This window comes from Ailuropoda melanoleuca, chromosome 9, assembly GCF_002007445.2.
Source record: "Ailuropoda melanoleuca isolate Jingjing chromosome 9, ASM200744v2, whole genome shotgun sequence".
NCBI classification, from domain to species: Eukaryota; Metazoa; Chordata; class Mammalia; order Carnivora; family Ursidae; genus Ailuropoda; species Ailuropoda melanoleuca.
The window spans coordinates 5,134,870-5,160,396 of record NC_048226.1 but is presented as its reverse complement, the minus strand read 5'-3'; the positions used below and the strand labels follow the sequence as shown (position 1 = coordinate 5,160,396).

Sequence of the window (25,527 nt, the reverse complement as noted above, 5' to 3'; positions counted from 1 at the left end):
GGCTCCCTTGGAAAACAGCCTGGCAGTCCTGCAGAAGGTGTAAAGTAAGAGTTGCCCTCCACGTGCGCACTTCCACCCCTGTGTGCATGCCCATGAGAAAGGAAGACAGGTCCACACAAAAACCTGGGTGTGAACGTATATTTTAGCATCAGTCATAAGAGCCAAAAATGGAAAACAACTCCAATATTCACCAATAAATAAAATGGGCCACACCCATACAATGGAATATTATTCAGCAATAAACTTTGAAAACATCATGTTAAGTAAAAGAAGCCGGTTATAGAAGAACATGGATCGGATGATTTCATTTGTATGAGATATCTAAAATAGGCAAATCTAGAAACAGAAGGTGGATTAGTGGTTGCTGTGGGCAGGCAGGGGTGTGGGGGAGGGGAGTGACTACTATTGGACGCGGGTGTTTTTGCAGGGTGAGGAAGATGTTCTAAAATTGACGGTGGTGATGGCTGCACGATGCACTAAAACCAACTGAATTGTACAATTTATTTTTATTTTTTTAAAAGGTTTTATTCATTTATTTGACAGAGAGGGAGAGAGAGAGACAGTGAGAGAGGGAACATAAGCAGGGGGAGTGGGAGAGGGAGCCTGATGCGGGGCTCGAGCCCAGGACCCTGGGATCATGACCTGAGCCGAAGGTCGACGCCCAACAACGGAGCCACCCAGGCGCCCCTGAATTGTACACTTTAAACAGGTGAATTGTATGGTATGTGGATTACATCTCAATAAAGCAGTTATCAAAAACTGGCACAAAATCTGAAAAAATTTTTAAAAACCTTAGAAATGTTAACTGATTAACTCAGTCAAACAAATTACTAAAAATAATAAAATGACATGAGATTAGGAAATAAAGTTGCTGATCTCAAACTCAAAACCACAACAGACATCTCTACTGCAAAAGACCCGAACACACGGGTCACCGATTAAGAGCAGCTTGTACACAATTTGCTACGCTGAGAACGTTAACAGTTGCTTACAAGTTTGTCTTACCCGGTCTGTTGGAAAATGGGATGCTTGGAATTACCACATATTCTAGTCAGAGACAGGTCCCACCAACTGATGAATGTATAAACAAACACGGAATGCCCAAACAGTGGAAGCTTATTCGGCCAGTACTGATACATGTGGCAGCATGGATGAGCTTTGACAAGACTCCGCTCGGGGAAAGCCGACGGGCACACAAGAGAAGGGGAGCGTGTGGGGGGGCGGGGCGACTGCTAACGAATACCAGGTTTCTTTTTGGGGTGATGAAGATGTTCTATGCTTAGATTTGGGGGATGGTTATGTAACTCTGTGAAAAGACAAAACCCCCCCTAAAGGCTAACCTTTAAATGGGTGAATTTTATGATGTGTCAATCATCTCTCTCTCTCTCTCTTTTTTTTTTTTTTTAAAGTAGGCTCTATGCCCAATGTGGGGCTTGACTCACTACCTGGAGATCAAGGGTCTCAAGTTTTACGGATTAAGCCAGCCAGGCATCCCAATTATATCTCAATAAAGATCTTAATTTTTTTTAAAAACCTTGAGACTCCACTGTATCTTCTCTAAGGGAGTACTGCATCAGCGGACATTAACATGGGAACTATCATTAGGTCCAGGGTGTCAAACTCGTGTCATTTTACGTGACGTGTCAGGAAATGGAATCAATTTGTGCTCAGCTTGTGTTGCTTTTGAAACTGAGATAGTTGTCATGGGGATGTGTACTCAACAGTTTATGCGGATTGAGAAACAAAGTCAGAATTTTCCTTTTAAATAAATGAAAGTAAGTTGAATTTAGGTGATGGGTTTGGCAATGAACTCTGGCTTTGCCAACCAGCTCATATAGTAGTCATGTCCCAGTATTTGAAAGAGCTAACTGGTAGCCACAAAATTATGATAAAACTATTATTTAAAAACATATCCCACAATAAAAATACCTGTCAAAAATATATTAGAAAAGGTGTACTGTAACTAACAGTATTTTGATTCCCTAACTCTTCCAAATATAATGGATACAAGATTCATTACAATGAAAGAGGAACAAGAATATTGATTGATTGATTGACTGACTGGAGGGGGAGGGGCAAGCGGGAGAGGGAGAGAGAATCTCATGCAGGCTCCATGCCTGGTGCAGAGCCTGACGTGGGGCTCAATCTCATAACCCTGAGATCATGACCTGAGCCAAAACCAAGAGCTGGATGCTTAACTGACTGAGCCACCCAAGCGCCCCAGGAACAAGAGTACTTAATGGTCATTAGATAAGTTTGGGTAAAGTATTTTTTTATAGCATGTTTCCCAGAAAAAGTAAAGTGAGTAACTAATGATCTGACTTATTTTGCCACTCAAATAGTTTATAATTCTCTGCTTTCTGCAAAATTTAAAGGACTTAAGTTGAGCTGTCAACTGACACATCATTAAAAATAATTTTTGATGACAGATCATTATGTAATTTTGGCATATACGTCAGAAAAAATTCAAATAATTGAGTGTTACTGCTATAATAAAATGCTTTCCATTCCCATCTACATGTTTATGTGAGCAATGGTTCTCAATGCTTACATCTATAAAAATAAGAAATATGAACTGTGTCGATTTGGCCATGGAAGCATCAGCTAATTGAAAAGAAGTCCTAGCTCATTAAATTACACATTCCCAATCAAAATGTATGCTTAAAATTTGAAAAATATGGTTAAACTATTTCAGCCAGTTATATATAACTAATGATTATAATAATTCAATCTGGAAGAAAATTTTGGTATGGGAAATTTAAAAACAACTTTTAATTTATATACTAATTTTTCCTGCAGGTAAGTATGATAGAGTAAGCAACAAGACTTCACGCATAAAAATATATTACCTTAGGATAAAAATCTGTGGGGAAACTGAAAGAGAATAGGAGTTCAAAGAGAAAAAGGAAAGATGTAAAATATCTGTTAAAGAATTTTTGAAGGTATTTAAAGTTAAAAAATTTTAATGTGTTTTTTAAGTGAGTGAAAGTAGGTACAAAATTGGTATTATATTTATATTCTACTGGATACATTTAAAAGGGCTAGGTAACAATTTTATTCAAAAATGTTATTTACAACAGACCACATTCTCTTTATTTAAAACTCATGCTGAAAAATTTCTGGTGTCAGGTTAGAAATACACCAGTGGTATAGTTTTCCAAAATTCTCTCAGGAGGCCCATATGGCCAAAGAAAGTTTATGAAGACTGAGGCCATGACCATCCCTACTCACCTCTTAAACATCTCCCACACCACAGATCTAAAAATCAAACTCATTGCCTACCCCTCCACCCCTGCTCCTCTCCTGCACGTCCAGTTACGGTCAGTGGTGCTGGTCACCCGCACCAGAAACCAGTATAAACTTCCATGAGGTCCGCCTTTCTTATGCCATTGGCTGCCAGTCTTACTGATTCAACTCTGCTTTCCCTCCACACTGTCCTGTGTCCTCTTCTGCTGCTGCCACCATCATCACTTTTCTCCTAGAATGCTACAGTGGGCTTCCTGGGAGCCTCGTGTGGCCTTTGAGCTCTCATTCCTCCGCTCCACCTCCTGTTCCACTGACAGGGTGATCATTCTACCGCAGGGTTCAGGTCAAGCCACTTCCCAGGTCAAGCTGCCCACAGAAGTCCAAATACTTCATCATAGCGAAACGCAAGATCCCTGCGATCGGGCTTCAAGCCGCCTCCCCAGGGCCAGCCCTTCTCCAGGGTCTCCCCACTCATCCCATGGATTACTCTCTGTTCCTTGGAACCAACTTGTACTTTGAGGCCCGAAACTTCAGCTCTGAATCGTGAGTGAAGAGCTATTCTCACGTCACACCCACTGGGATGAGTATCATCAAAAAGACACACAGTGACACCGCTACCCTCACACGCTGCAGGCTGCAGCTGCTTGGAAAGCCACCTGCAGTTTGGATGACCCAACGACGCCACTGCTGGACAGATGTCCCCGAGAAACGAAAGCACCTGTCCACGCAACAACTTAGACACAAAGGCTCAGAGCAGTATTCCTACTAACAACAGCCACAAAATGGAAACAACTCAAATATCCACCACACGATAAATGAACGAATAAAATGTGGACAGTACGCATATGATCGCGTATTTTTTGTCAATGAAACAGAATGAAGTGCTGACACGCCTATGACACGGATGAACCGTGGACACGTGATGCTACGTGAGAGGCCAGTCACAAAAGGCCATGTTTTGTAAAATTCTATTTATATGAAATGTCCAGCTTAGGCAAAAATCTATAAAGACACAAAGTAGATTAGTGGTTATCTACAGCTGGAGAGATGGGGGGATAGAGGGAACTGATGGAGTATGCTAATGGGTATGGAGTTTCTTTTATAGGAGACAGAAATTTTCTAAAATTAGATAGTAGTGGGGTTGCACAACCCTGTGAATAAACTAAAAAAAAAAATCATAGAATTGCACACTTAAAACAGGTGAATTTTAAGGTATGTAAACTGTATCTCAATGCAGCTGCTTACAAAAAAGACTACTCATCCTACAAAGCCCGCTTTCTCTATAAAACCCTATCCGACCCCTCCTCATTAACCACTCGTTGTTATTTTGGGTTGCCGTCAATCTTGCCTTCCTGAGTTCCTGCAGTCATAATTTACATCCCTAATTACCAATGACTTCATTCTGCAATTTATTAAAAAGTATTTAAAGGGTTCTAAAACCAGACTGTTTGGGTTTAAGTCCTCCCTCCAGCACTCGGCAAAGCATATGACCTTGTTTAAGTTATTTCTCTGTGCCTCCGTTTCCTCATCCCAAAGTGAGGAAAATAAGACTACTTACCTCATAAGCCTTTTGTGTGGAGAAATGAGTTAATATACATAAAATGTCAAGAATAGTGCCTGGCACCTTGTATAGGCTAAATATGTAACTGTTAGCTCTTATTATTGTTGTATTACGATATTATTGTTGTATCAACTGTCTATATGTCTGTCTCCTCTTTCTCAGTTTATATTTTAAGGACCTAAGGAAAAGGAATAAAGTCTCTATTCTATCACCTATCCTTGTATTTCCCAAAGAAGAAGATCACCATAGACCAGCTGTAGGAGAGGAGCGTGGCGGCCACAGCTCCAACCCTAGGGAGGCCTGCCTTCACCGGGGCAGGAGCTGGGTAAATTTAATCCGAACAAGGGCCTATTGGCAAAAGAGATCAGGAAAAAAATGTACCAGAAAGTGTTTGTTAAAATCTTTTACTTCCACTAAGAGATTTAAACTCTCCCAAATATAGAACTACCAAATATATTAAGGAATCAACAGACTTGCCCAAATTTTCATATTTTACCCACATTTACCAAAATTCCTCCATATGTTCCATTTATTCATTCTTACTGAGTGCCAATTATGCACAGGGTGCCACATGCTAGACTCAGGAAATGTACAATCTATTGCTTTTCCAGGCTGGTCTCCCTCACGTGACTAGGAAAAGATATTAAAGTTGTCTGTCTCTAAATGCGTATGTGCAATGTTTACTCAAACAAAAATGACAAAGTCCATACTTACAAAAAGTTATTCAAAAGGTTTTAACTCTGTGCATTTGGCAATTAATATGACTGGCCTAAAAGAGTAGACTGCATCTCGCATAAATTTGATGGAAAAAAGCTAAAAACAGTGCCTAGTTAAAAAAAAAGAAAGGCTTTCACAGATCAATGAGGTAGTTAAAAAGTGAATTTCTAGCATGTAGGTGATTCACTAGAACCTAGAGCATAATATGACACTTTAAATGTAATGTTATAATGTATAACAATTATGGAAGCAAAATCTCCCCCGGTCCCCAAATTCTACACAAACACCCTTCTGCAAGTGAGATTAAAGTAAAATATTCCATTCCAATTTTTGTGATTTCACACACAAGATTCTGAGGACTCTAAAATTCGTGTGCCCAAGAATGCCAGTTTAATCTGCAGAGGTCCCTGTAGCTGTCTTAATCTCACGACCCCCCGTATCCTTCATATGGCACTTTTGGTTCTTCCCCTAACCTGCTGAGAGATGCTGCTGTTTTTACCAATGACAATATTCAGAAAGCCAGCTTACTGTCTTTATTTCCAAACAAACAAAAGGTGTGCCTTAACAATTCACCCCAATGTATCAGTCATTTCTTCAAGCATTTCTCAAACTCAAAACACCCACTAATAAATTAGAAGGGAAAAGTATTTTAGCTCAGCACACAGCAGCTGTGAAGTAAATATTTGCCGAGTGAATGAACCTACCAGAGAATTCACCTGTCTCTACAAACTCCAGCAGAAGTACAAGACCAGCCAGCAGAACCTAGATATGTGGGGCTATTTCTTTAGAGTAGTTTCTGTTACGAGTAATTACGGATTTGGTGGCAACAAGAAGCACTTCTGTTGAGATGAAAACAAAGTATAAAAGCTGTTCCATGTCATTTCTGTATGGTTTTCAACATCCTAGATGTGAGTGGGACTTCAGGGGAAAATGACAAAGCAGGGTCATCTGTTTATTGCATGATGTAGACTCTAGGATGTATGGGAGCCAGAACTAGATAAATAAAAGCTAATTTACTCCTGGAACCATCCTAGAGTTAACAGGTACAACACACACTTTATCCCTACTTCCAAAACAGGTATTGGGATAGAGTTGTAATTTTAGTAAGTGAAAAGCCGCTGGGCCTCAGTTCCCAACTTTTGCTGCACACTGGAGTCATCTGGGGATTTTTAGAACCGTAATGGCTCCCAGCTCCCAAATTCTGATCTGACTGACCGAGTGCTTTTTGTGTCTCGGGACTTTTAAAGCTCAGGAGGCGATTCTAAAGTGCAGCAAGCTGGGAACTGCTGCCCCAGGGTTTTTAAATTCATGACTTTCCAAACTTACACCTGAGGTTGGAGAATCTTCAGCTGAGTGAGGATGTCCTTCTGTACCCTGGGATTAGCTGTGGCAGTAAGGGCCATCACTGGAACAGAGGGGAACTTCTGGCGAAGCATATTCATTCTTTTATAATCTTGGCGAAAATCATGTCCCCACTAGTTGGAAAAAAAAAATACTGCTTTTCAGACTATTTGGATCTTCCTTTTATAAAAAGCAAACACCGCTCACTGTATGGAGAACTACCTTATTCTTCAGCAAGCTAGAATAAGTCACTGACTTCCCTCTATTCTGAAAATATAAATACTGTTCGTAGCACGTATTTATTGATATTTCAAGTCACGTGAACCAGTATTTACCTGACTGACACAATGTGCTTCATCAATGACAAAACGTGCCAAGAGCTTCCTCTCATACAGATTCTCCAGAGTGGAAATCAGTCTATTACTTGCACAGACCTAGACCAGAAATGTATTCATTAGAGATGTGAAAACATTTAAACACCATATCACCTTAAGGACTCTGCTGTCTTTAAGTTCCACCACAACTTAAGCTGTATTAAAACCTCCACATAAAAGGAGTTATTTCAATGGATGAAGAGAATTAGCAGAAGTAGTAGAAAATTCCAAATGAGACCTTCTAGAATATTCACCCACATTTAGCAAGCAGTTATGTATTAGGTCAGTGGTTCTAAAACTTTTTTCCTCCCTCAATATACCTGAGGTTCACCACGTTTACATTGGTAACAGGGTTACAGATGTACGTTGTGGCAGTACATATTATTCGGGGGGGGCACACTTATACTTGTATGTATGTATGTATGTATTTCATGGTTCTGTCTATACAGGGCCTAGAAGCACTGATGTCCCAGTAGCAAGGACAACATCTGGCATCCAGGTCTAGACAGGGACATGTCAAAAGGACACAGAGCAGTGAGATAGAGCTCTTCTACTAGCCACATCTAGGACAATTAGAAAATCCAAATAAATGATGACAACTGATTATAGGCCCCTGACAAATTAGGAACCCATGATTTTATGTTGATATAAATAAATATGCAGGTAAAAGGGAAAGCTCTTCCTTACAGGAGAATGCCAGCTAAATTAGAAAAATCATCATTTGGCATCCATTACAGTAAACACTGACAGGGAGTCATCAACGGATAATAAAGACTCTTGGGTAAAAGTCTGGTGAGTAACAGGATACTACAGTCTCAGAGTATTCCCCAGCAGGATACCTACTAATTACAAAAGCAAGCAATGTACGTTTATTTTTGTAACTATTATATTAATTGCAACAACAACAAAAAATAAGTAATTTTACAGTGGAGAAATCGGGCAGACACTACCTCAACCAAGTGATCAAAGTTAACTAATATCACCAGCAACAGAATGAAGAGACACCTAGTGCCTCCCAATCGAATGCACCGAGAACATATCACCACCTCTGTGATACTCCTGCCAAAATGAATAACATAAATCTAATCTTGAGGAAACAGAAGATACATTCGAATTGAGGGACAGTCTTCAAAACAACTGGCCTTCACCCTTCACAATTGTCAAAATCATGAAAGAAAGAAAAACTTTAAAGAGACATGACAACCGAATGCAATGCATAATCTAGGATTTTCTTTTGCTATAAAGGACATTATTGGGACAACTAGTGAGACTGGAATAAGGTTTATAGATTAAGTCATTATATTGTATCAATAAACATTTTCTCATTTTAACCATTGTATTGAGGTTATGCAAGAGAATTTGTTTTTATTTATTTTTAAAGATTTTATTTATTTATTTCACACAGAGAGATTACAAATAGGCAGAGAGGCAGGCAGAGGGAGAGGGAGAAGCAGGCTCGCTGCTGAGCAGGGAGCCCAACGCTGTGCTCGATCCCAGGACCCTGGGATCATGACCTGAGCCAAAGGTAGACGTTTAACCGACTAAGCCACCCAGGCGCCCCAGAATTTGTTTTTAGGAAATGCACAGTGAAGTGTTTAGGGTTGAAAGGGATATCATGTCTGCAACCTACTCTCAAATATTTTAGGAAAAAAGAGGGAGAAGGCACAATAACCGTTTACAGTAAAATGTTACCACTTAGGGTTTCTGGGTGAAAGTTATATAGGAATCCTTGTACTATACTGCATATCAGAAATTACGTCAATGGTGCAGGACTCCTGGGTGGCTCAGTTGGTTAAGAAATTACATCAGTGGTTCAGTTGGTTGGGTGGCTCAGTCAGTTAAGAGTCTGCCTTCGGCTCAGGTTATGATCCTTGGGTCCTGGTATCGAGTCCCGCATCAGGCTCCCTGCTCAGCAGGGGTCTGCTTCTCCCTTTCCCCCTCCCCTCAATCGTACTCTCTCTCACTCACTCACTCTCAAATGAATAAAAAATCTTAAAAAAAAAAAGATTACGTCAAAAATTTAAAAATATTATGTATTCTAGTGGGCTTTAATGAGACAATAGAAAAATATATTGGTCTCTGCTTCCAGTTCCTGGCACAGAGGTCTTGAAACCCTTGTAATTTGCTAAGTGATTAAGAACAGAAGCCTCCCTGGTTCTAATATATGTCTCTGACCCCATTCCTGACGCAGGGCTCCTAAATCCCTTCTAAATTCTTAAGTGATAAGAGCAGCCGTAGCGTCTTTTGTTCTGGTGCAGTGACTCTGGGTGGGCTCCTGGATGGCTTCTGGATGGGGGCTGCTCACCAGAGAGACTGGGACATGATCAGAAGCTTGGAATTTTCAGTAGCACCCCATCCTCCAGAGAGGGGAGAGGGGCTGGAAATGATCCTGCCTACGTAAGGAGGCAGCCATAAAATCCCGAGAGTTGGGGGTTTGGCAAGTTCCAACACAGACGGTGAACACGTGCACACCAGGAGGTCACTCATCCCAGTGTCACAGGGACAGAGGTGCCTGCGCTCCAGACCCTCCCAGTCCCCGCCCTGAGTTCTATGGGCTGCTCTAGCACATTAATTGAAACTGAGGAGGGGGTCATGGGAACCTCTGACTTGTTAGCCAAATCGGACAGAAGTTATGGGTAACCTGGGGACCTTCTACTTGCCGCTGGCATCTAGAAGGGTGGGAGCCATCTTGAGGGGCCAAGCCCTTAGCCCGTGGGATCCGATGCTATCTCCGTGTAGACAGTGTCAGGGTTGAGTCAGACTGTAGGACGTCCTACTGGGGTCACAGAGAGCTGCTCACAGTGAGGAAAAACGTCCACACATTTGGTCACCAGGAGTGAAACACTCTTAAGTGATGGTAAAGGAGAAAACACAGGAGGGAAAGACTGGGTTTTTCCCTCCTCAGGAGGCAGAACTGGGCTGTTTTTCTAACACAGCTTTAATACCATATTTTAAAATAATGGTATCAATACAAACCTTCTCTGGAGTAACATATAGAAGTTTTATAATTGGGTCTTTCTTGGATAATTGCAGGTAAATACTTGTCGCTTCTGAGTCAGTCTTATCGCCTGTCAGGTATGTAGCTGGAATCTAAGTACAAAAGTAGTAAACACAAGCATGTATTTATCCATAGGTTCTAGAAACATTTTATAAGTCACATATCAAACCCGGGTCAAAGGAAAGATAGTCTCAATGCAGTGAAAGTAAATAATTAGCACGTATTTAAAAAAAAAACTTTTTTAGCCATAACTCAAAATATTTCCATTGTTTATTTCCTTCTCTCTCTCTCTCTCTTTTTTTTGCTCTTTTCTTTACTGCCTTTGCTTTTCATATCCGTAAGTAAGATAAATATGAATTCAGTACCCAAGAGCATTGCATCCTAAGGTATGGCTCGTTTTAGTTTAGGCAAATGTATCTCCAGTGTTTTAAAGCACAGGGATGATGTGAGAGCCGTAGCCTCAGGCATGGTGGACCACTGGGGATGGGCACTGTACAAACACATTCACTGGAAGAAAAATCAAACCAGTGGCCTTGTTGAGGGGTAGGGGTTCACAGCCTCGAAAATATGCAGGATTTGGTAGAATACATTCATATACGTTCTTAACCTCAGCCAGGAGGAAAAAAGACGCCCGTGTGGGGGTGCTCCTGTGCATACATTTTAAGATGTGAAGGGAGCGGGAACTATGCTGATCTCGCAGTAGTAAGAAAAGAAATCCTTCCACATTAGTAAAAGAAATTCACATCAGCAAAATACAGGTTAAAACTTCTTGCTAAATCACATTTTTTTCTAGAATAATGTAGGACTGAACTAGAGAAAGTTATCTGTATCAGAATTCTTGAAGACTCGTACAATTTAATGAGACTGCTGTGCTTTATTCTTATAATTCATGAACTACTTAATAAAAAAGGTTACCCAGAGTACTGAAATATAATTCTTTTTATGTCTTTATTAGTATTTTTTATCGTAACTGGTAGTGTTTTGTTTTAACTTACATCTAAGGAAGTCAGCTTTTGGACTTGATCTACTATGAGTGATCTCAAGGGAGATATGACAATAGTGACGCCTGGAGAGACACAGGCAGGGAGCTGGTAACACAGACTTTTACCACCTCCTGAAAGGACAGAAAAAAAAAAAAAAACCTGTCAGGTTCTATCTGGAGAGTATGAAGGCAAAAGTTACAAAGTAAATCACACAGTAATATTTAAAAGCAATTAATAGGACACCAAGTGACATTCCCCACCGTGCCAACAATTTGCCATATTCAAACGAGCCAAAATATTTAGACAATTTAAATGTGTAAAAATTACCTTCTAGGACATCTTTTTTTTTTTTTTTTAAAGATTTTTTATTTGTTTATTAGACAGAGATAGAGACAGCCAGCGAGAGAGGGAACACAAGCAGGGGGAGTGGGAGAGGAAGAAGCAGGCTCATAGCTGAGGAGCCTGACATGGGGCTCGATCCCATAACGCCGGGATCACGCCCTGAGCTGAAGGCAGATGCTTAACCGCTGTGCCACCCAGGCGCCCCTACCTTCTAGGACATCTTATGTAGGCATACATGAATGCAAAAGCAGGGATCAGGGCAGGAAACTTAGAGGCAATAGAATTGCTTTAAAAATCTACTTGGGAAATCCAAATGCAGTACAAGGGGTATTCTATGAACCGTATTAGGATGAAAATAATTACTTTGTATAATATTTAATTTTTAAAGACTTAAAATGTGTGATACATTATACATCACTTAAGACCACAGTGAACATGGTTTAGTATTTCTTTGATGATCCAGAAAACACTTGCAGGATCTCACTTTTTTAAACCCCTAGTATGAACCTTTCAATGCTAAATAACTGTGCTTTGACTCCCTGTACTCTTACCAATAAGGAAATATTCCCAATCTTGCTTTGAGATAAAAGAAGGGTAGAACTACCTTGGTGTGTGCTAACAGAAGATGAAAAGAAAGACATTCTGAGATGCACCCCATCTCTCCATGTAACTCTAATGCAAAATGGTAAGACAATCAGTACATATTTAATGATAACTAAAATGATTATTCTCTAATTTTCAACTTCTCCCATCCACTAGTGATAGAAGCTCATGCCAGGCAGTTTCTAGGACTTTGACTGTTTTTTTTTAAAAACTATACATCACATTCTACCTTTTTTGCATGTGGGGTAAGTACATTTCACTTTGGTACATATGTATGTGTAAATGTAAAGGAAAGATTGGGAAGCTGTGTTTTAGTTTCTGTTCCACTACTTAATAGGCTGTCTGACTTAGACACGTCAGCTAACCTTTCCATGCCTCAATTTTATCACCTGCAAAATGTACTGATCAGTGTTTTGTTTTTTGGGGAGGGGGGTTCTGAAAGAAACCTTATTTGGTATCTTTATCTGTATAAATCAAGAGGCTGAAATTGGGGTGGGAAGAACCGCAAAAAGCCCCCCGAAGTCCTAAAGGACCGTAGAAAGTCCTGAAACCACTGAACTAGATCATTGTCAGGATCTCTTCCAGCTTCTGTTTTGAAATACCAAACCAAATCAGAGCAGAAGACAGAGTGAACGACGAGTTAATAAAATATGAAATGCTGATTATTCAACCAGTGTTGTATAAATTCTAAAATCAGTTTGAAAAAGCTCAGATGTTTGGTCACCATAATTTAATAACGATGGCAATAACTAATTGCTAAAGTCACAGCAAGGTGAGTAAAAGGCAGAGGGAAGGCTCCATGTAAGTATTCCAACGTGAACTCCTAGGCTCCCTACCCTCACGGCTGATTTACTATTCGTACTTGGATGACTGAGTGCCATCGGACAGCTGTTACGAACTTCCACGGCACGATGGAGCTCTTCAAGACTGAGGCCAAGAAAGCTGGGGCTAAATGCTATCTGTTTCATCCTCACGACACACTGTGAAGGAGGTACTTTAGTATCATCCTCGCTGTGCTCAGGAGGAAGCCGACGCTCGGGGTGCAGTGCCTCGCTCAAGGTCACACTGCGAGTAAGTGGCAGGGCCGCGAGTTGAGGCCAGGCCATCGCTCCAGAGCCGATGATCTTAACCACCCTTCAACACTTGACTGTACCAAATAAAGTGCCAGAGACAGGTAAGGTCTCTGATGGTAATTTTTTTGTTCAAGCTCCAGACTAGTTCAGACGTAAAAAAAAAAAAAGAGATAGAGAGAGAGAAAGAAATTTTAGATCGATTCAACACAACAAGCTTTGAGTTGAAAATCTTAAAGGGCTGTAAGTGTTATCGTGTCAACAGAGGACGTGAGGTAACACATTTTCTCACTCTGGCATGGGAGGTTCAGAGGTCCCTTAATGATGCAAATACTATGTGGGTGTTCGTTTCATTTCTATTAAAGGGCTTTCATTTAACATCTGTCAATGGACTCCTGCCAATTTACATCTAAAAATACATACCAGTGGGCATTAAGATAAAACAGTCTTCACCCAGCAGCGCAGCATTGATCGCCTCTAGCTGATTAGTTCTAAAATTATGCAGGCCAAATTTTTTATGAAAAATCTTCATCATTTCTTTTGTATGAGGAAAACTCAGACTTTGGAAACGCTCGTGTTTCAGATTTCTGGATGCTAAATTTTGCGCCGACTTGTCTGAGAAAATAATCGATGTTAAGAAAAATCAGTGCGCTATTGTTAATGAGTCAGGTTTGGCGTTTACCCTTTGCCCCACAAAATCAAAGGCATACATGTCCCTGCAGCCCATGTTTCTTTAACCACTTATCAGGGTTTCATCCCCGCCAAATGGCAAAGCTGCCAGAGACTTCCTGAGGCCAAATTCCAGTCTTGCCTTGGTCTTTCTGCAGCACCTACCACTATTTCATTTATTCCCTTTTTCCTCCTCTTTTGACCTTCAAGACAATCATGGGTTTTCTTCTTAAATTCTCTCTCCTGGCTCTACTTCTTCCACCTGCCCTTACACTTGGGAGTCTTCGCAGACACTTGAGACATTTAGCCATTCTTTGTTTGGAATTCTTACTCCTCGCATCTTAAACATCACCTCTGTGCACAGAATGCCCTTTCGTAAGGCCCCACTGACACCTGCCAAAGTTCCAGTCGTGCGTGCGTCTCCAGATGTCTGCAAGACATTTCTACCTGAATGACTTACCAACACTTTAAGCTCTACAAGTCTTAAAATAGCCCTCCTCAGCTTTTCTCCCAATCTGCTCTGCCTCCTGACTCCCCTGCTCTGCTAATGGTGTCACGGATTTCTCAGTCACCGGGTCTGAAACCTCAGAGGCATCTCGGCTTCCTTGGGCTCTTCTTCCACCGTGTCTCTCACGTCCGTCCCCTGCACCACATCCCTGCTCTCGCAGCCCTGGTTCGGCACACAGAACAAGGGGTGCTCACGCCAGTTCTGGCAGTCTCTCTAATCCCAACACTTGACTGTCTCAAAGATAATTGCGAAGATCAAGTATGACACATTCTAATGTGATACAAAAATAAATCCATTAATGGTTATTTTAAAGGTCAACAGCGTTAACTGTTAAGAACAACCTCCACGGTATTAAGTCATCAATGGCAAAAATAGGGAAGGCTGTACTTTATAAAACCTTACACACAGAAACTTGTTTCAGTTAAAAAACACTTGGCAATAACTTTACAGGGTTGATGTAAAGTTTTAAAATTAATTTTGGCTTCTCTCTGCAGCCTTTCCAGTAGCTAACTGCACTTCTCCACAAACTTCTCTTACTAAACTGTGAGCTTCAAGAGGACAGGGACTGCCCATTACTCATCTGTCTATGACCAGCACCCGGCACAGAACAAGGCCTGGAGTGTGCACTCCATAAATACCTGTTGAATGAATTAAAAGGATTTTAGGCCCAAAGAAATAATTTGTCTTAAGAAATTTCTGACTTACAGAAGTCAGACATAAATTTTTTAAGACAGAAAACATGTTTTTCTACTTTATAAATTGATCAGTTCTCATCAATTCAGAGTTCTAAAAATATGTACAATTGCAGTTTTAACATATAAATTCAGCCTTGCTTTTACTCATCCCCCAAATCATTAAAAACTTGATCCTCATGAACTTTTACTGTTTTAGGGACTAAAAAATGTTAATTTAAAGGCAAAGCACATTTGAAATGACTTTAGAGTTTTACTACAATACGTTATAATTACTCATTTTATAAAACTACAGCTGCTACAAAGACAAAGGAGCAACTTGCTTTTGAAATTGTGATTTGTACTTCATATTATCAGCAGGAATTTGCATAGAAACAATGTACTTTTCAGGCAAGGATGATTTGCTATCAGTTTTCTTACACAATTTTGATTTTGGACAGTTATGTTTTCATATAAAATATAAGCATTTATTTTAAACTTACCCGTGTAATTCTGAACTGACTCTGAGTTTTTATCTTGAGCAGTAGATGCCACTGGAAGACAGTTTGCCTTGGCTGAAGAAATTCTTTCTGATACTGGCTTAACTGGCCGACCTTCCTTAATAGGTTGAGAGGCAGCTGTGGAAGATTTGCTGGCTGCTAAATCATGGATAATATTTTCCCAGTCATCATCATCATCATCATCAAAGCCATCAATGTCAAAATTGTCAATGTCACAGGCAGCCTGGGTTTCTCTTTCTAAGTCGTCTATTGGAGCAGCACGTTTATTCTGATCTTTCACAGCCGTGCTTGTGAGAACATTTCCCGGGAAGTAAGAGCTTTCATTTCTTTTTTCTATCCTTGGTGTTTCAGCCCAGTTGCTACTTACAAAGGACTTCTGTAAATGGGGACTGAATAACGGTCTTTCAAAGGGATTCTGCGGGGTGGCTGAGAATCCTGTCTTTCCTGGGGTAGTAGCCAGTAAACACTCCCTAGTGGTACCGCAATGTGAGGGAAGGTGTGGAAAATTTAATTCCTGAACAGAACTCCCTGCAGGACAGGACTCGCCCTTTGGAAATGCGTCGGGAGCAGAAGCAGACACCGTATCGTCCACAGGGCTACCAAGTGAATCAGGCCAGCATCTCCACACGGAAGCAAGACGACTGGCATCACTTGTATTGAAGTTGGCGTCAGCCAGGAGGTTCCTTCTGAAGAGGAAACAGACCACCACACGAAATGTGAGGACACACAAGTATGTCTTTAGTTTTCATCCCAAACTGTGGCAAAATATATCCTCTTTTCCTCAGTCTCAAAATGTGAATACAAATGCTAAAGGGGCAAGTTTGAAAAAGTAAATAAATTTCAAACATAAAACACAGTGACAATTACCCTATTCAACTTCCTGGCCAGAATGCCTGGAAATTCTGCCCCATATGTTCTGACTTGGGTCGGTCGAAATGTAATCAGATATATTCCAGAAGAAGAAAAAGTAAGATACCTTATGTCCCGCTGCTGACGCAGTTCATCCCCACAATCCAGAGCCTTCAGCTCATCATCAGGAATAGTATCGACTAATTTACAGATCTGGTCCATCACATGAATAAGCTGCTGCTGCAAACTTGTCTGTCTAGCTATAAGGTATTAGTTCGTTAATATTTTTCCTTGAAAAAAGACTTAAAGTTTTGACAGTCATGCATGTAAAATGGGTGTTAGTTTAACAAGATTATAAACTACTGTATATTGCCCTATTATCTGCCTATGAAATAATCTGAAATCACGTTATCTCTACTCTATATCATGAGAGCCTATAGCTGCGTTATTAGCATTTCATTTCATGCTAATTTTCAATTATTTCTCTTAGGGTAACCAATGTCACTGTAATGCAAAGGTTTATCAGTTTACTATGGTAACTAATTTCCAGGGTAAATCTCACCTTGCCCACACAAGGTTTCATCCAGGGCTGGCCAAGCAAGAAGCCCACCCCACCTGCAGTCCCAGGCTGCCCTGCACCCACGCTTCCTTCAAGCTAACAACACAGCACTGAGACTTTCTCTTTGGAGACACCAGGCCCCCAACCTCAGTGGGCATCTGATGTCAGGAGTCTAAGTCTCAAGGAGACTTAGGTCTGGGAGTTTTTTGACTGGGAAAGACTTCTCTTTTCAATCAGCTGGACAGGCTGCTGGTGGCCGCCCCTGCCACCACCCTGAGAAACAGCTTAAAAATAAGACCCACACAAGGGAAAGCAGAAAAGAGAGAAAGAAAGGAGCAGGGAACTGAGATGGGGACAGGGGGTGGAGGAGAGAAGAGGAGACAGGTGTGAGAGAGAGAAATGCCTGACGACGATGTTTGCATATCAGAATCCAGCCAGCCTGCTCCACATTTTTCTAATTTATGTTATAGAACTAAGAAAAAGAATGTCAAAGGAGGTACATGAAGGAAGAAAAGAATGGGTTATGGTAGTAATGGAAAGCAAGGAAGATGCCTACTCCACCCCGAGGGCCTAAGGGACATGGAAGAAATAAACGGTTGAGGTGAGCTGCCGAGGGAACGATTCTCAGGAGACAATACGAGAGCTAACAGCAAGAGAATGAGGTTACCAGGAAATTACTGGAAGAGGGCAGCCCATCGTAGGGTCCAAAGGGCAGGAAGGAGAGGGAGAGAGGACAGACAGGGGGTCGGGGGGACAAGCGTCTGTGTCAGAATGAGTTGGGAAACGTGGACTTTTACTGTGACCAGCACGGAGCAGGACGTGAGGTCGAAGATGGTGAAATGGAATTGCTGAATCCCCGTTTTGCCTGTTTTTTCTACACGGAGAACGGGTATCAGATTGAAAAGAGGAGAATGAACAATGGTCTGAATGAAATGAAAGCCAAGATAGGCTCAGAGACAGATACAGCTATTGAAAAGGAGCTCAAGTCTCCTTGTCTAGACAGATTACACCTCAGAATACAAAGGAAATCCACAAAGAAGATCCCACTGATATGTGAGGCAACCAGTGAACAGGACAGTCGATGCAGGAGTGAAGACAAGCAAACACTGTTCTAATTTTCAAAAAATTCTAAACGGATTGCCAAAAGCTACAGGCTGGTGCTTTGGATGTTAATTCAAGGCAAAATTCTAGATCATGCTATCAAATGGTTGCTTTGTGAGCTCTAAGAAGGAGAGGAAACAATTATAGAGTTAGCAAGAGTTCATATAAATAAATCAGTAATCTTAATGTATTTCCTTCTTTGAAGGGATTACGAGACCCGCAGATAACAATAGCTACCATTTACCGCAGGCCGACAGTACACTGGGCACTTTACCATGAAGCCGACCAATACCCGGCAAGGTAGATGTTATTCTTCTCATTTCACAGAAGGAACTGAGGTTCAGAGAAGCATCACTGATTTGCCATAGTCTCCCAGACAGGAGCAGGAGAAGACAGGTTTGTACCTGGGGACTGCATGACTTTGGAGCCCGTATGTGCCCCCACCCCCCGCCCCACCCCGTTCCCTCTTGCCACCTCAGACCCTGAACCTGTGGAGTCCCGTGGCCAGGGAGAGAGGCAAGGTCTCAAGGCAGGTTTGTGACAACACGATGTCAACTGAGAGGGAGACCTGATGACATTCCGTCCTTGCCCCTGGCCTAGCCCACCACTTGATCGGTGAGGCCATGCTGCACACGCAGCAGAGCGTGCGGCTACAAGCGTAAACTTGGGAGCCCTCACACCGCTGGGCTTCAGTCCCTGCGCTGCTGTCATCAATTCTGTGAGCACGTGTAGTCCTAGTGAAGGGTCCTGCGCCTTGATTTCCTTATTTGTAAAATGGTGATAAGAGAAACTACCTTAAAGGGCCGCTGAGAGGATGAAGTTAATAGCATAAAACACCTAGAAGAGCGCCGAGGACATCAGGTGTTTCACGGATATCTCTAACAATAAATTCAGACACCAAAATAAAGAAATGGAAACAGAAACAACACACATACGCTGTGCACACACACCATCACACATGTGCACGTGCACACACCCAACTACACGTGTGTGACATGCCCACTGTGCACATACATGAGGACACACACATACAACTACACGCGTGCGTGTGCACAAACCACGAATACAAAACCCATAAAAAAGACCAGAACATGTTAGGAAATATTCAGAGAATGAAAAAAGAGCTCTTGGGAGATGGTTGATTAAAATGAAAAATCCCATAGACGAGTTAAAAATAAAATTTGGTAAATCTCCCAGAAAGAGAAGCAAGAGATGGAAAATAGAAAAGATAACTCATGGAAGCCTAATATCCAAGTAACAGAAGTTCCAGGAAGAGTGAAAGAGAAAAGAAAACAAACAAAAAAAGAAAAGAAAAAGAATTACTACCAGAAACCTTCCCAGAATAGAAGGACACAGGCCTTAGGACTGACAGAGCCCCTGCGAAGTAGAAATCAGGAGCGGGAAAGGAGGCTGCTGCTCTCCAAACTCTTGTACTGCGGCTACATTATTTATATTAGATATTTAACAGAAAGTTTAAAAATGAGTTAGAAACAAATCAAATAAAAAGTATTAAACTTTGCATGCACATCAAATCATAAACCCAGAGTACAAACAAGGGAGAGTCAGGAGGATGGAAGGTCTAGAAACTAGCAACTATAAAGAAGAGTTAAAAGACCTAACAATATGAAGTCCTTAAAAAAAAAAAGCGGCCGGNCCAGGAAGGCAAATTCTGGCTCAATGTGAGAAAAAATTTTCTAACAAGTCATGTTTCACATGGAGAATGGATTCTCTTGCGAGAACACGGGTCTCTGAGTTGTTTGAGTAAATGCTGGCTAACCAGCGCCCAGGGGTGGTTCTGTGTTAGAGCTGAGAACTACAAGCCTGCTATCTTACGCTAGACAGCCACAGGTTAAAAATACAACCGTACTTTGTTTTCAAATGTTAGGTGGTTAAAGTATGTGCTATGTTGAAATATTTTTTGTACCGTCACAGTCTGTGCTGGCCTCTTGATCCGGCTGCGGCGCCATCCCCTCAGGCGTTGGCAAGTCCTCGGATGTGCTAGGACCAGAGCTGTCAAGGTCCTTTAACATACTGCAAATTAAAAAATATAAAACCAACCATAGTACAGACTTAGACCAAATGTATAATTTTTCCTCTCATGTTTTTCCACAACTGGTCAGACAATACGTAACAGAAAAGAGAAACACGTTTTTTTAATCTCTATTCTAGAACCTTTGTGGTTGGCCTTCAAAGTCTCCCAACTTCTGGCCCCGAGAGAGCTTTTCAAGTCTACCTCCAATTATGTCCTCTCAGTAACCCCATGTGGTGTCACAGGGCACGACTTACATTCCTCACAGGAGTCCAGTGTGGTCTACTTTCTCTACTTGAGGGATTCTGCCTTGCTCTCCTCTCAATTTGGAAAACCCACCATCCAAACTCTTCTGGCAATTCATCATTTTATACAAAAATTATTAACATATATAAACATGGTCAGCCTGACTGGATATAACAAATACTTTAAAAGTAACAAAATAAATGAACACTAAAATGAGTGTCAGAAAGAGGGTACCAAACAAAGATAACACGTCTTCTGGAACTTAAGAAGGCTTCGCCAAGGAGGGAGATTTGAGGAAGCCTTGAATGACAGGTATGGGAAAAGTAATGGACCATGAAGAGAGACAAAAAACAAATTCTTTACTTGATATCAACTGTATTTGCCTAAGGCAGGATTTTGGAACGCAACCTTCTAACTTAACCGAACAGTGATGAATAACTATGCTTTACATAGTCTTAAAAACTGATAATATAATTAAAGAAAAGCCCTTACATTTTTAGCAATGTTTTCTATCTTTTTTTAAAGATTTTATTTATTTGACAGAGAAGGAGAGAGCACGCACAAGCAGGGGGAGCGGCAGGGGGAGTAGCAGAGGGAGAAGCAGACTCCCCCCTGAGCAGGGAGCCTGATGCAGGGCTCAATCCCAGGACTCTGAGATCACGACCCGAGCCAAAGGCAGACGCTTAACTGAGCCACCCAGGCGCCCCACCAATGTTTTCTAGATTGTCAGGTTGTCTTTTTTGGCTTATTGGAGCTTAGGGTTATCATAAGGGCACACCTGCAGAAAGAAATGAAGAGGGAATGCAGGACCTGAAGATGGAGGACTTTAAGGGCTTGCTCGAGAGGCTGGGGGACACAGGAGATACACAAACATCTTTCTCTTTTCTGTTCTATATTACCTGACTGTTACACCTCTGAAATTGGTCCAGATGTCACAACCAGTGTTGTTGTTGTTTTTTTTTTTAAAGATTTTATTTATTTATTTGACAGAGAGGGACAGCCAGCGAGAGAGGGAACACAAGCAGGGGGAGTGGGAGAGGAAGAAGCAGGGTCCCAACAGAGGAGCCTGATGCGGGGCTCGATCCCAGAACGCTGGGATCACACCCTGAGCTGAAGGCAGACGCCTAACAACTGAGCCACCCAGGCACCCTGAGAAGTCATAACCAGTGTTTTAAAACAAGATAAAATACAAAAAAAAATTTAAGTGTGTACTGCACATAGCGAGAAGTATCATTCATGAAAATTCTATTTCAGTTTTAAAATATATACCAATATGTATTTGAGATTGCAATGGAAAATATATAGAGAGAATCTACTTTGGGAACAACCTTGGAAATAAACATTTTCCAACTGCTAAAAATCTAGGTAAGGTTAACCATGGTATGACAGCTCAATAAATTAGGTAGCCATTAAAAAGAATAAAAATAAAGACTATGTACGAAGCAATATGGAAAATGTTTTCAAAATGTTAAGAGAAAAGCAGAATAAAAAATTATAGTTACATGTTGATTACAGCAATGCAAAAATCACACACATATAGAGAAGTAGCAACACCCAACACGGGTAAAGAAAATGTCTGGTTTGTTGGAACTGCAAAACTACAAGCATCCTGGTAAGCTGACTGCAAGGTTACAACTGCAACACACACTCTTTAATAAACAGCAAAACCCCAGATGCTCAGTAGGAATTGGTATGGTCCAGGAAACAGCCCTATGCTGGACCTCAGTCCATGTGCCGTTAACAGGACCACCCTGCTCCTCCCTGGGCTTTGGCCGCCTCTCTGTTAAATGAGAATCTTGTCTAGAATCCACACTCTCTATGCACTCTAGCTCAGTTCTTTCACTTTTTATAATCATGTCCTAATTTCTACGGGGAGGGAGGAGAGGGCAGCTCCCGTAGTGTACTGGTTTTGTCATCAAATAGTAATCACGCTCTGACCTCTCCCTCCTCTTTAAACATCCTAACCCACCTGTTAAAACACAACCCCAGAGAAATGAGGTTATGCAGGCAAACACCTCCTTCCTGCCTTCCTTAATTAAGGTGGTATACCAGAGAGACATGTTTCTCATCAAAATACGGGTTAACAGCACAGTAAATACTCCACCATTCAACTGGACCGTGATCTAGACTGGGTCAGAGATGGAGGTAAGACTGACTACTAGTATTTTAAGCTATTGATGGGTCATCCCATAATACTGCCTATTAACCACAATCATGTCACTGATTTACTAAAATTCAGTGAATGACAAATATAATGGCCAATTCTATCCTGCAAGGTAAAGAGAAAAGAAAAGGACATATTATTTACTAAGTCACTTCCCAAATGAGTTAGTTTTGTGTCATTTCAGGTCTAGGAGTTTGGAAATATAGTATTTTTAGGAATATATTCCACATGTCAAAATCAACTAAATAAAACTATTTGGAGGTCCCATGTAATTATCATAATGTAATTTTGCAGCTTTAGAACACAACAATTAAATAAAATGTATAAATAGGGATTTTTTCTGATGCTTTCGTGTGGATATAAAACTTTGCAGAAGCATGAGACAAATCTATACAGAAGTGATACTACCTAGCTAAACAGAATTATTTCAAATATCCCAGAAATAAACAAGAATGTTCATTGACTAACTTGCTGATTTACCTAAAACATTTTAAAGAGGAAGAAGAGGCAGAAATCACTTCTTCTTCTGGAGAAGGTGGAACAAAGTCTGTCTCGTAGTCATCTTCATCTAGTTCAACACATGGAGACTTCACAACTGAATGTAATTCCGTTTCTCCCAAGTTCTTCTTTTCGCTACCATCTGAAGTAAAACCGTGGATAAACACAGGTTATTTTCATTGCTACTGAGACAGAAAGCGCAGGGCAGGAGCACTGGGCTGGGTGCTCCGGGCGAGCCATCCCCAAAGCCAGCACTCCCTGTGTGCTCTCCTTCCACACGTCCGTGCTGGGTGTTTCTTCATAAATCATGACTGAGTCACCTGAAGTAAGTCTAACGGATGCGGGAATGAGGCTGAGGGTCTGCTTAAGGATTTTCAGGGCGGTCTCCAGTTCAATTATGAAACCCATACTTAGTATCAGCACTTCTGTTTTTCTAAATTTCAGTCATATTTCAGTAAGAACGAAGTACAACAAATGAGTCTGATAATTGTACAAACACTGTTAACTTTATCACAAAGGCACCCTAGCTACTGAAGTCCACCACATTCAGTGTCTCTCTCTTGACTATGTGGGATAACAATGCCCAATGTTTGCTTTCTAGTTTATCTTTGACCCAATTTTGGCTTCATAAACAGCCACACATTTGATTAGACTACAGTTTTGTTTGATTATCAATCACTTTTCTGTCCCTTTCTCAGCCTGTAGTAACCTTAATGGGATTCGGGTGTTTAGAAGTGTTAGTCTCACATTTACAACCACTTCATAAGGTGGGTACTTCCACACATGGCTAATCTCAGCTGTGAGGTTCTGGATACCTAATAACTAGGAGACCTAGACAGAGAATGATTTGAATGCCATCTGTCATACTTTAACAGCATAATCAGATCATATCATACATACACATTCGGTGGGAGCAAGCCATAAACAATTATAATGGAAAGGCTTAGTTTCACGTCCCCATTCTGCCACAAACTGGCTAGCAGGCCATCGAGAAACCATTTAACCTCTATGGACCTTATAGAGCTATCCTTGGTGTTTATATAAAAATTATATTAGCAGAATAAAATCTTTCATTTCATCCGTAGGTCCTGCCTCAAGAAAGTGGCCAACAGACTGTGCAACAGGTCCCTCCACAGAGCCCAAGGACAAAGGCTGTATTTATTTCCTATCGTTCCCGGTGCCTAGTTTTGAATAAGTTAATACAGTCAACACACTGAAAGGAGATAAAATACCATTTTTACCTCTTTCTTCTCCCAAATGAGTTTTTAAAGGCTGACTCTCCTGAGCATCTCCATGGATAAGCTCTTCAGGATTGGGGTCATCGTCAATGCAAATGACATCGTTACTGAACCATTCTGAGTCATTGTTCTGTTTCTTAGTCAAACATGCTTGCTTGCTTTCAGAGGAGGATGGAGTCAAATCAGCCGTTACTGTATTTGCTTCGGGAAGCTGTGCTTTCAAAAAGTTTCTCTTAGACTTTTTCGATTTCTGAGCAGTGCTTACTCTCACAAAGTGATTTCTGCATGGCGTAACAAATGCTTTTGAATTTCCAGAAGTATCAAAGTCATCCATATCATCCCAATCATTGATGGTAACAAAAGAATCTGATGAAGAACTAAATTCTAATTTCTTGAAAGTAGCATTACTGGATTTCTTTACAGTCGGTGTGTTTTGGGTATTACCTAAAACTCCCCGTTGAACCTGCAATACATCTGGCGATAATGGTTTTGAAACAGCTCTCCTGGTTTGCTGTCCTGCTGGAGCGTGTCTGAAGTCACTGGGCCTTGTCTGCTGACTTGTGGTGAGGGGCGGAGGTCCACTGAAGGAAACGGCCTCAGCAACATTAACATCTTTATCATTTAACACAGGTGTTTTCGCTACTGACACACTAGTGACAGATACATTGTTGGCTGACGTTATTTTCTTTTTAAAAGTGAAACCTCTGAAAGAGAATTGAAAAACGGAATTAGACTGATTAGTTTTAACAAACCCACCAACAGACAAAACTCTAAAATCTGTTACTGATTCATACAGCAACTCCTTCACTGTATCACAAGCGAGCAAAGAATCTATCTCCCTCTCTGGTTTTAAAATTTATATGGAACTTAAATTATACTTCGTATGCTCTGATCTTTCCAAGTTAGAAGCCAATTATTCAGTTTTGAGAATGTCCAGGCCATCCCCACTACTTTATTTCTCAGGCAGGTTGTCCTTAATTACTAGCACCTCTGGCGGGAGGGGACAGCATAAAAGAAAAAGAGAAGAGACTCAAATGTGGCGACTTGTTGTCTCTCTGATACAAGTTCTATGGGGAAGAGAGGTGACAACTAACAGGCTACACTGGAATCTGAAGGACAAGTAAAAGGGGCAAGTGTCCTGGATGTCTGCTGGCCTTGGTGACATGAAGTTCAATGGTAACTTTAAACTCCAGCACCCAGAACAGTTGGTAAAGTTCTAGAAATTATTATTAAATACAT

General features: G+C 41.1%; 1 protein-coding gene across 7 annotated transcripts in view; it reads right to left on the bottom strand.

Annotated features, from left to right (window-relative positions):
- The window catches only part of BLM (BLM RecQ like helicase), an 85,614-nt gene that overhangs the window by 34,603 nt on the left and 25,484 nt on the right, over positions 1-25,527 (bottom strand). For all 7 annotated transcript variants that reach the window (XR_004627671.1, XM_034667853.1, XM_011225692.3 and 4 more), the window contains 10 exons: positions 24,292-24,992; positions 23,033-23,192; positions 20,038-20,144; positions 16,581-16,713; positions 15,587-16,290; positions 13,659-13,850; positions 11,233-11,351; positions 10,216-10,329; positions 7,201-7,299; positions 6,851-6,999 (listed from right to left, as the gene is read on the bottom strand). Coding sequence is in view for 6 of the 7 variants with exons in the window: in XM_034667853.1 (XP_034523744.1) it covers positions 6,851-6,999; positions 7,201-7,299; positions 10,216-10,329; positions 11,233-11,351; positions 13,659-13,850; positions 15,587-16,290; positions 16,581-16,713; positions 20,038-20,144; positions 23,033-23,192; positions 24,292-24,992 (2,478 nt within the window). In the remaining variant the exon portion in view is untranslated. The remainder of the gene's footprint in view (positions 1-6,850; positions 7,000-7,200; positions 7,300-10,215; positions 10,330-11,232; positions 11,352-13,658; positions 13,851-15,586; positions 16,291-16,580; positions 16,714-20,037; positions 20,145-23,032; positions 23,193-24,291; positions 24,993-25,527) is intronic.